The sequence below is a fragment of the Dicentrarchus labrax genome, unplaced genomic scaffold (assembly GCF_905237075.1).
Source record: "Dicentrarchus labrax unplaced genomic scaffold, dlabrax2021, whole genome shotgun sequence".
In the NCBI taxonomy this organism is placed as follows: domain Eukaryota; kingdom Metazoa; phylum Chordata; class Actinopteri; family Moronidae; genus Dicentrarchus; species Dicentrarchus labrax.
In genome coordinates this window covers 28,756,828-28,768,507 of record NW_026136715.1, presented here as the reverse complement: position 1 = coordinate 28,768,507, position 11,680 = coordinate 28,756,828, and the positions used below count along the sequence as shown (strand labels likewise).

Genomic DNA, 11,680 nt, shown 5'->3' with positions numbered 1-11,680 from the left:
CACTATATACAGCTGTTTTATATATAGATGTGGTTGATATGGTACATTGCACAGGTCACAGCAGGAAGTAGTATCCAAAACAGGTAAGATTAGTCTTAATGATTATACAATTCTTTTTAGCGTGACTTTTTAATGTCACTGATGGGTAGAGTGCTGTCACATTACTATGTATACAATTTTGGGCCATTGCAGCCTCTCACACTTGGGTTTAGGCTTTTAGTTGGAGACTAGGATCATTTGGTGTACTGCTTTCCACATGACAACAGCATAACCAAGTGTAATTGTAACACTCGTTGCACTGGGGATGGACACACCATCACCAGTACAGCATGCACACACTGCCACCTAGTGTATGTAGAAGAAAAGAAAGAAAGAAAAAACTGATTGGATTGTTCTGAAATCTTGAAAAAAGATAACCAGGCATTCTGTAATATCATTTTTAATAAATGGCCTGAGTCAAGATGTTTTGGAGATTTTCTGATACCATATCTTGCTGCACCATGTGCCTCTATACTGGATATTTTTAACATAAAATACAATTTACATTTCTGTCTGAAACTTGTTTGCACAGTCTAGGGATATTCTGCCACTGGCACTACAAGAACAAAGGGTTTATATCTCTTTATATATATGTTTTCATTAGTGTTTTATCACTTGAAAATAAAAAATCGTTGTGTTTTCATTACCTTAGAATGAGATGTTTTTATCTACAGAGCCCTGTTCTGGCGGAGTCTGCCATGTTTCTTCAGTAGCCCAGAACGGACAAACCAAATGCTGGATCTAGATAGGGCCTTTCCTGTTTTTCCCAAGTTTTGGGGCCACCATTGTTTCATCCACACACTTGGAATGGAAGGGTGAGGCGAGGGGTTTGCATTTAGCAACTACACTGCTGGAAGTCACTAAAACCTACACACCGGTCCTTTAAGTGCAAAAAAAAAAAAACTAGATACATTGACAGTTCTTCTTACATTTTTTTTTTGTAGCTTTGTTGATTACTCTTGTTTGAAGCAGCATTTTTATATTACGTTGAAGTATTAGCCAATCAGCTGTCTTTCTTTCCTTCAAACTACTAAGCAACAAACAGCCCAAGCCAGATTCTCACACAACACACCCTACAAGGTGCACACTGTCTTACAACAGCTACCACAGTCCTCACACTAACTCACCAGGAGTCAGCTATGGATTATCATCAGCAGGTAAGAACCAACAACACAATGACCTGAATTATCTCTCAGTGGCACAGAATTAATAACTAATATAGATACATATTTTGAGTATGATCAGCCAACTTATGATAGCTGCTGTTGCACCTGTATTCCTGATGAATCAGAGTTTGTTATTCTGTAGGTAACGTCATGTGAAATTATCAGTGTAATGTAGAATGTGCTCATATACAAATGTGACTTCATCCAATGGAACTGTGAGGAAAATATAAAACACATCATGCATTATTACATTATATATTACACATTATTGTATTAGTTATGGGCTGCAGTATTTACCATTACTGAAGAACATTTTACAGCAGCTCTGCCTTGTCCTGAATGAAATGTAGCTAAACCTGCTTTCAGACTGGATAGGGAGTGGAGCAGGGTGAAGGCAAGTCTTTTATTTTTTTTTCTGTCTTGTGCTTTGTAATTAATGCAGGTTGAAGAAATTGTGTCCACTGCCAAAATCGGGGACTTGATTGAATTTTCCTACCCCATGGGATATTCACACTGGGGGGTGTATGATGGAGATGGACATGTAATCCATTTTGCTGTTGCAGGTGAGTACAGCATCCAGTACATTACATCAGTGGTTAAGGACCCTGACACTGACACAAACTAAAACGATGGTTCGCAACCTGGGGGTCGAGGCCCCCATTAGGGTTCACTACAGCTTCACGGGGTGTTGGAGGCCTCCTTTATTTTAAGGGGTGTAAGAAAACTTAAAATATATACACAGTAAGCCTCTACTATCTCAACATTTCCTTAATTTCTGTGAAGAAAAAAGTTTAGGTTACACTGTAAAACCAGATAAGTTTATTTAATTCAAAAAATTGTTGAAACGGATTAAAATTTTAAATAAAACTAATGCAATTTTGTTTGTTAAAAAACATTCTTAATCAAATAGCTTTAGTAATTAAAAAAAAAATGTTGTGAAAAAAATTACTTTATTGAGAATGTTTTTTAACTTAACCAAATTAAGGTTTGTTTAACTCAAAATCTTAGATGTAAACCGTTTCAACAATTAAGTTAATTAAGTTAAAATAACATGACGCATTACAGTGTATTGTTTAACATCTCCCCGGCTCTTGCAATGTGTTGAATTAGAGCAAGATACTGAACCCAAAATTGCATTGGTATGTGTATGAAAGAAAGTCACCACCTAAAATACAGTATAGAAATCCCACCGATACGCCCAGCCGACTCAATCTCAAGTAGGGCCTTAGCTGTCAGTCATGATGTGAAAACTCTTTTATAGCTTCAAATAACTAATTTAAACCAAACTGATCAGAAAAATGAACACTTTGACATACATCAATGTGATAAGAAATTCCTGATAGGACAGAAACCATCTTTGGGAAAAATGTATATTTGACCTGTACTTAGATTTTTTAGTTTGGCCCATGTCAAATCCGTTAACATTGAGGCAGCGAGTTTTATTACCCATAATGCAGTCGTCCATCTTTTATATGTCAAGGAGGTAACACCATCACCTTCACAAACCTGTAACTCTAATCGTTTACACACAGTGTTAATACACTGATTTATATTTTTCCTTGATTATTGTCCTTGTTCACTGAAAAACTAAATGTTATACTGCTTCCACTGGAGATAATAGAAGTGACAACTTGTAAATTTATTTAGTTGCAGCAACTCAAGAACATGGTTGTGAGAGCAAGGCTGGTTTGGTGAATTTGGTGTATTTGATGTATTATGGTGCTATTGGACAGTGGTCTAAAAAGATACATCTGATTGTTTGTCAAATTGTTGCACATCCTGAACTGTCCCTGTTTATCTTTAGATGAGGGGCAACTGATGAAAAGTGTACGTACTTACCTGCAATCAATCTTGCCTATATGTGGGGACCTTCTGCTTGGGGAGACCAGGATCCGCAGAGTGCCTCTCGGTGAGGTGAACGTCCCAAAAGGAGCCCACGTCTTGATCAGTAACAACCGCCATGCCTTCGCGCCATCTGCACCTGAGGACATGAAGTTACGGAGTAACACCCTTCTTAATCAGGACTTCCCGTATGATCTTTTCGGTCTCAACTGTGAGCATTTTGCCACGTTTGTACGCTATGGAAAAGCTGTGTGCAACCAGGTATAAATTTGGTACTTCAAAAATGAACATCTTGCAGTGTTTCTATTGACTTTTTATTATTTTAACAGTAATTTCCTGTTCCCAATACATAATGTTTGTTGTGTGCTGCATTGTATAACTGGATGAGTTAGTTCAGCTCAAACTGCTTGAGGAAACCTTAAACTGTTTAAGTTTATTAACTCAAACAACTTAAGTAGCTCAAGTATTTGTTGTTAAGGTAACTTGGGTAAATTAAGTTAATTGTACTAATTCCATTCAGTTAATTAGTGAGTATATAACACTCATATGCAAAAAATATTGGAATAAAGACTAACTTAAAGAAAGTTTAACTAACTCAGTTTTCTTCCTCCAAAGCAAATCATTACATTACCTGTCAAAACAGCTGACATAGGACAACAATTTATGATGAATGGATTATTAATATTTTTTTACATTCAAATGTTGTATATATTATTATTAAATGGTAGCAAATTAATTTTTTAAATATTTTTTAGGGAGAAGCCAATTAATTTTCTTTGGATCAACTAATCTAATTACTGCTGTAATTTAGTTGTTTTTTTATGTGACTTCACATATTAGCAGATCTTTAAGAATCATTTGGATGCATACTTGGAAATATGATGACTTATAAACTGTAATTTTAAAAAAAATTAATAAAATCTTAAGCATCATAGCGGTCCTATGAAGTCAACTTAAAGAAAATAAGTCAGTGGAACAAACTGGAATTATATGACCAATTCTTAAAATACTGCACAAATTGAAGTTCACAAAAAGTTATTACATCAATAGTACATTTTTGAGTTAGGTTTAATTCATGAGATTGAGTGAAATTGTTTTATAAAGATATGCTGTCAGGTTTTACAGTGTGCTTTAAGTGGCATAAAATACATTTTAGGACCTTTCTGACAATGAATGAGCACTAAGAGAATTTTGTCCTGCTTTTCCTCACATAGATTCCTACAAGACCTAAGAATGTAGAGTGTGTGAAGGCAACTTCTACCTTCAACGACGCCATCTGCTCCAAGGAAACTCCAAAAGATGATCTTTTGGAATGGCTTGAATGACTCTTATATTTCCCATTTGAATCATTAACTGAACTCAAGCCTGGGCAATATTTTTTGTGCTATTAGAGACATGAAAAACTCAGAGCAAGTTATATTTGTGAATCATGCCAATTTCAGGATTTTATTTTGGACCCCCTGTATAGCTGGGATGGGTTTCTTTTGTCAGTGATAAATATATACACTATGCAACTAACAATGTTTTTTTCATTATTGATTATCTGCCAAAAAAAATGCTCCTTGGCAGACATTTTGAGCGAGTTAGAGAGTTCCAGGACTTTACTCCTCTGACAGTAAAAGCTGTCTGAACAAAAGATGTGTTGTAGACCAAAACTTTTCCACTTGATCTGCTGCAGCTCTCTTAATATATTTTCCGACAGGCTGAGGGGCAAGTCCATTTAAACATTCAAGACAAGCCTTACATAGTGAAAATCAGTCTAAGTTGCAAAGCTTAAGATCTGTATTTACCTAAAATGCAGTGATGCTGGTACCTTATTTGCTTTTTGTCCAAGATTTCCAAGGCCTGATTGTAAACACACTCTATGGATTTACAGATCAGTTGTCTGGGACCAGGTAGTTAAACTCCAGGACATATCTGAGAAAACCATAGAATTCTCAAACACAAAGGCACAATCAGGTGTGAAATGTTTTCGTATCATCTTAAAAGATGAGATAAGATAGACTTTATTGATCCCAAACTGGGGAAATTAATTCGCTATAGCAGCTCCAACACAGCAGATAAGAAAATACACATAAAAAATTCAAATGAAAAACTGAATTGAGAAATACAAGATACAAAAATAAAAAGTGCAGTATTGTACAATGTACACTATATACAGCTTTTTTATATATAGATGTGGTTGATATGGTACATTGCACAGGTCACAGCAGGAAGTAGTATCCAAAACAGGTAAGATTAGTCTTTATGATTATACAATTCTTTTTAGCGTGACTTTTTAATGTCACTGATGGGTAGAGTGCTGTCACATTACTATGTATACAATTTTGGGCCATTGCAGCCTCTCACACTTGGGTTTAGGCTTTTAGTTGGAGACTAGGATCATTTGGTGTACTGCTTTCCACATGACAACAGCATAACCAAGTGTAATTGTAACACTCGTTGCACTGGGGATGGACACACCATCACCAGTACAGCATGCACACACTGCCACCTAGTGTATGTAGAAGAAAAGAAAGAAAGAAAAAACTGATTGGATTGTTCTTACCATTGCATGGTGGGAAATCTTGAAAAAAGATAACCAGGCATTCTGTAATATCATTTTTAATAAATGGCCTGAGTCAAGATGTTTTGGAGATTTTCTGATACCATATCTTGCTGCACCATGTGCCTCTATACTGGATATTTTTAACATAAAATACAATTTACATTTCTGTCTGAAACTTGTTTGCACAGTCTAGGGATATTCTGCCACTGGCACTACAAGAACAAAGGGTTTATATCTCTTTATATATATGTTTTCATTAGTGTTTTATCACTTGAAAATAAAAAATCGTTGTGTTTTCATTACCTTAGAATGAGATGTTTTTATCTACAGAGCCCTGTTCTGGCGGAGTCTGCCATGTTTCTTCAGTAGCCCAGAATGGACAAACCAAATGCTGGATCTAGATAGGGCCTTTCCTGTTTTTCCCAAGTTTTGGGGCCACCATTGTTTCATCCACACACTTGGAATGGAAGGGTGAGGCGAGGGGTTTGCATTTAGCAACTACACTGCTGGAAGTCACTAAAACCTACACACCGGTCCTTTAAGTGCAAAAAAAAAACTAGATACATTGACAGTTCTTCTTAAATTTTTTTTTTGTAGCTTTGTTGATTACTCTTGTTTGAAGCAGCATTTTTATATTACGTTGAAGTATTAGCCAATCAGCTGTCTTTCTTTCCTTCAAACTACTAAGCAACAAACAGCCCAAGCCAGATTCTCACACAACACACCCTACAAGGTGCACACTGTCTTACAACAGCTACCACAGTCCTCACACTAACTCACCAGGAGTCAGCTATGGATTATCATCAGCAGGTAAGAACCAACAACACAATGACCTGAATTATCTCTCAGTGGCACAGAATTAATAACTAATATAGATACATATTTTGAGTATGATCAGCCAACTTATGATAGCTGCTGTTGCACCTGTATTCCTGATGAGTCAGAGTTTGTTATTCTGTAGGTAACGTCATGTGAAATTATCAGTGTAATGTAGAATGTGCTCATATACAAATGTGACTTCATCCAATGGAACTGTGAGGAAAATATAAAACACATCATGCATTATTACATTATATATTACACATTATTGTATTAGTTATGGGCTGCAGTATTTACCATTACTGAAGAACATTTTACAGCAGCTCTGCCTTGTCCTGAATGAAATGTAGCTAAACCTGCTTTCAGACTGGATAGGGAGTGGAGCAGGGTGAAGGCAAGTCTTTTATTATTATTTTCTGTCTTGTGCTTTGTAATTAATGCAGGTTGAAGAAATTGTGTCCACTGCCAAAATCGGGGACTTGATTGAATTTTCCTACCCCATGGGATATTCACACTGGGGGGTGTATGATGGAGATGGACATGTAATCCATTTTGCTGTTGCAGGTGAGTACAGCATCCAGTACATTACATCAGTGGTTAAGGACCCTGACACTGACACAAACTAAAACGATGGTTCGCAACCTGGGGGTCGAGGCCCCCATTAGGGTTCACTACAGCTTCACGGGGTGTTGGAGGCCACCTTTATTTTAAGGGGTGTAAGAAAACTTAAAATATATACACAGTAAGCCTCTACTATCTCAACATTTCCTTAATTTCTGCGAAGAAAAAAGTTTAGGTTACACTGTAAAACCAGATAAGTTTATTTAATTCAAAAAATTGTTGAAACGGATTAACATTTTAAATAAAACTAATGCAATTTTGTTTGTTAAAAAACATTCTTAATCAAATAGCTTTAGTAATTAAAAAAAAAATGTTGTGAAAAAAATTACTTTATTGAGAATGTTTTTTAACTTAACCAAATTAAGGTTTGTTTAACTCAAAATCTTAGATGTAAACTGTTTCAACAATTAAGTTAATTAAGTTAAAATAACATGACGCATTACAGTGTATTATTTAACATCTAAACTTTGATGACTTGAACACACGCTGTATTAGAACAATGGCCAAGATTTTTGCTTTTAGATGTTTTATTTCAGAAGGTGTATGAAAATAGTCATACATTCTGTAATTATTAAACTTATGAATGGAATTATAGTGAAAATGATTAATTCCCCTTTTTGCTGGGGACCCCCTGGAACCCTCTCAAGAACCCCTGGGGGTTCTGGACCACAAAACTACTGTATAACATACAAGTAGAAGCAGAAGACGTAAGCAGTAGAAAAAGAAGAATATATAAGTACAACATCACCTTTTCAGAACTAGATTTTGTATGAATTGTCCTGCAGATAGGGAATATGAAATTTTGGTCCAATACCAATATTTAGAATTACAATTTGGTCGATGCCAATGTGTATCCGCCCTTTTTCCTCCAATATTCAGGTTGGAAATAACCAACACAACATTTAACCTGTGCAAAAGTGATCCTACACAACAGATAAACATTTTATTTCATCTTATTAAATGCCAACCAATATAATATAATGTAAATCATAGAGGCTATGGTTTATTTAATCATGTTGGCAGGAGTAAGAGCCAGGGCAGCTGTAGCTCAGAAGCAGAGTGGGTCGTCCACTAATCGGACGGTTGTTGGTTCAATCCCCGGCTCTTGCAATGTGTTGAATTAGAGCAAGATACTGAACCCCAAATTGCATCGGTATGTGTATGAAAGAAAGTCACCACATAAAATACAGTATAGAAATCCCACCGATACGCCCAGCCGACTCAATCTCAAGTAGGGCCTTAGCTGTCAGTCATGATGTGAAAACTCTTTTATAGCTTCAAATAACTAATTTAAACCAAACTGATCAGAAAAATGAACACTTTGACATACATCAATGTGATAAGAAATTCCTGATAGGACAGAAACCATCTTTGGGAAAAATGTATATTTGACCTGTACTTAGATTTTTTAGTTTGGCCCATGTCAAATCCGTTAACATTGAGGCAGCGAGTTTTATTACCCATAATGCAGTCGTCCATCTTTTATATGTCAAGGAGGTAACACCATCACCTTCACAAACCTGTAACTCTAATCGTTTACACACAGTGTTAATACACTGATTTATATTTTTCCTTGATTATTGTCCTTGTTCACTGAAAAACTAAATGTTATACTGCTTCCACTGGAGATAATAGAAGTGACAACTTATAAATTTATTTAGTTGCAGCAACTCAAGAACATGGTTGTGAGAGCAAGGCTGGTTTGGTGAATTTGGTGTATTTGATGTATTATGGTGCTATTGGACAGTGGTCTAAAAAGATACATCTGATTGTTTGTCAAATTGTTGCACATCCTGAACTGTCCCTGTTTATCTTTAGATGAGGGGCAACTGATGAAAAGTGTACGTACTTACCTGCAATCAATCTTGCCTATATGTGGGGACCTTCTGCTTGGGGAGACCAGGATCCGCAGAGTGCCTCTCGGTGAGGTGAACGTCCCAAAAGGAGCCCACGTCTTGATCAGTAACAACCGCCATGCCTTCGCGCCATCTGCACCTGAGGACATGAAGTTACGGAGTAACACCCTTCTTAATCAGGACTTCCCGTATGATCTTTTCGGTCTCAACTGTGAGCATTTTGCCACGTTTGTACGCTATGGAAAAGCTGTGTGCAACCAGGTATAAATTTGGTACTTCAAAAATGAACATCTTGCAGTGTTTCTATTGACTTTTTATTATTTTAACAGTAATTTCCTGTTCCCAATACATAATGTTTGTTGTGTGCTGCATTGTATAACTGGATGAGTTAGTTCAGCTCAAACTGCTTGAGGAAACCTTAAACTGTTTAAGTTTATTAACTCAAACACTTAAGTAGCTCAAGTATTTGTTGTTAAGGTAACTTGGGTAAATTAAGTTAATTGTACTAATTCCATTCAGTTAATTAGTGAGTATATAACACTCATATGCAAAAAATATTGGAATAAAGACTAACTTAAAGAAAGTTTAACTAACTCAGTTTTCTTCCTCCAAAGCAAATCATTACATTACCTGTCAAAACAGCTGACATAGGACAACAATTTATGATGAATGGATTATTAATATTTTTTTACATTCAAATGTTGTATATATTATTATTAAATGGTAGCAAATTAATTTTTAAAATATTTTTTAGGGAGAAGCCAATTAATTTTCTTTGGATCAACTAATCTAATTACTGCTGTAATTTAGTTGTTTTTTTATGTGACTTCACATATTAGCAGATCTTTAAGAATCATTTGGATGCATACTTGGAAATATGATGACTTATAAACTGTAATTTTAAAAAAATAAAATAAAATCTTAAGCATCATAGCGGTCCTATGAAGTCAACTTAAAGAAAATAAGTCAGTGGAACAAACTGGAATTATATGACCAATTCTTAAAATACTGCACAAATTGAAGTTCACAAAAAGTTATTACATCAATAGTACATTTTTGAGTTAGGTTTAATTCATGAGATTGAGTGAAATTGTTTTATAAAGATATGCTGTCAGGTTTTACAGTGTGCTTTAAGTGGCATAAAATACATTTTAGGACCTTTCTGACAATGAATGAGCACTAAGAGAATTTTGTCCTGCTTTTCCTCACATAGATTCCTACAAGACCTAAGAATGTAGAGTGTGTGAAGGCAACTTCTACCTTCAACGACGCCATCTGCTCCAAGGAAACTCCAAAAGATGATCTTTTGGAATGGCTTGAATGACTCTTATATTTCCCATTTGAATCATTAACTGAACTCATGCCTGGGCAATATTTTTTGTGCTATTAGAGACATGAAAAACTCAGAGCAAGTTATATTTGTGAATCATGCCAATTTCAGGATTTTATTTTGTATAGCTGGGATGGGTTTCTTTTGTCAGTGATAAATATATACAGTATGCAACTAACATGTTTTTTTTTCATTATTGATTATCTGGCAAACATTTTTTTTTATTTTGTCTGTAAAATGCCCATTATTTACATTCCCAGAGCCAAATATGAGGTATTCATATTTTATCCAACCCATCAAATCTCAAAGATATTGAGGTAAATACTATGTAAGACAAAGAAAAGCAGAAAATAGTAACTCTAAGAAGACGAAACCAGATACTAATTGTGAAGATACCCCAGGATTAAGTGGTAGAAAAAAAGAAAAAAACTTGATGTGGAAATCTGTGCGAAAGAATGAATAAACTTGTCATTTATATTTTTCTGTTACTGTCAGATAACGGAACTAGACAGACACAAAATGTACTTGAGATTGGCTGCATTTAGATTTCAAGCTGCTGTAGGTAACTTTTCTAAAAATAACTTTTTGTCTTATTTGCTGAAACTTTCACTATATCCTGACGTACATGAGATAGATAATCCGTGAACAAATCAGGTTCCTCTGGCTCCTCCTAGTTCTCCTAATGGCATTTACAAGACTCCACCAGGCCTGAATGAAAACAACCAATCAGAGCTTTTGGCTGGTGGCTTGAAGATAGTTTCATTCATGAGAAAGAAAAGAGACTCAAAAATCAATTATCTTTCTCTGCTCTGATTGGTTGTTTTTGTTTAGTTGAGTGTAATACAATAAGGAACAGCACAGTTATGGCAAAAATAATGGGAAGTAGTAAACAAGGGCAGGTTTTATTCTTCAATACATCCGTCACTAAAACACCCATCATTTACAGGAAATTTGTCAGGAGGGACAGTGTGGTAGTGACCAGGCTGAGACTAGGTCATTGTGGTGTGCCCTGCCCCTGATGGCTCACCTGGTAGAGCTGACACCCAATGTACTCAAGGCTGAGTCCTTGCTGCATGTCATCCTCTCTTTCTCCCCCTTTCCTGTCTACTCTCAGCTGTCCCATCCGATAAAGGCAAAAAGCTGCAACCCCACACCCCCAAACATATATATGTATAAGAATGGGCTGGCACTGGTTGGTAAGCCCCTGGATGGAAAATGTATCTGTAGGCAGGCAGAAACTAGCAGTCATGTTTTAATGGAATGCACCAATTATCAAACAGAGAGAAGCTTCATGCAAGCTGAACTGGCAGAAAGTGGAGTCACAGATCATTATTTTAAGTCAATACTCATCGCGGCTCGTGGTGGTATAACATAAACTGTAATAAATATTATCCATGCAAGGATTCACACACTATGCAAGAATTTTAGTAATTCAATGGAGTGAGCTGTAGGGGGCAGC

At 36.0% G+C, this 11,680-nt stretch overlaps 2 protein-coding genes across 2 annotated transcripts; both read left to right on the top strand.

The window, feature by feature from the left end:
• The first annotated feature begins 1,029 nt into the window (after nucleotides 1-1,029).
• Nucleotides 1,030-5,905, top strand: LOC127377826 (phospholipase A and acyltransferase 2-like). The gene is made up of 4 exons (XM_051426097.1): nucleotides 1,030-1,196; nucleotides 1,648-1,768; nucleotides 3,010-3,308; nucleotides 4,262-5,905. The coding sequence occupies exons 1-4, from the start codon at nucleotides 1,179-1,181 to the stop codon at nucleotides 4,370-4,372; spliced, it is 549 nt and encodes a 182-aa protein (XP_051282057.1). The 5' UTR covers nucleotides 1,030-1,178; the 3' UTR covers nucleotides 4,373-5,905.
• A 333-nt stretch (nucleotides 5,906-6,238) lies between these two features.
• Nucleotides 6,239-10,698, top strand: si:ch211-229n2.7 (uncharacterized protein LOC100002243 homolog). The gene is made up of 4 exons (XM_051426096.1): nucleotides 6,239-6,405; nucleotides 6,858-6,978; nucleotides 8,854-9,152; nucleotides 10,105-10,698. Exons 1-4 carry the CDS (start codon nucleotides 6,388-6,390, stop codon nucleotides 10,213-10,215), a joined length of 549 nt encoding a protein of 182 aa, XP_051282056.1. The 5' UTR covers nucleotides 6,239-6,387; the 3' UTR covers nucleotides 10,216-10,698.
• The last annotated feature ends 982 nt before the right edge of the window (nucleotides 10,699-11,680 follow it).

Coding starts and splice junctions, on each gene's coding strand:
- si:ch211-229n2.7 (XM_051426096.1), top strand. Junction 6,979..8,853: donor AATCCATTTTGCTGTTGCAG/GTGAGTACAGCA, acceptor GTTTATCTTTAG/ATGAGGGGCAACTGATGAAA. Junction 9,153..10,104: donor GAAAAGCTGTGTGCAACCAG/GTATAAATTTGG, acceptor TTCCTCACATAG/ATTCCTACAAGACCTAAGAA.
- LOC127377826 (XM_051426097.1), top strand. Junction 1,769..3,009: donor AATCCATTTTGCTGTTGCAG/GTGAGTACAGCA, acceptor GTTTATCTTTAG/ATGAGGGGCAACTGATGAAA. Junction 3,309..4,261: donor GAAAAGCTGTGTGCAACCAG/GTATAAATTTGG, acceptor TTCCTCACATAG/ATTCCTACAAGACCTAAGAA.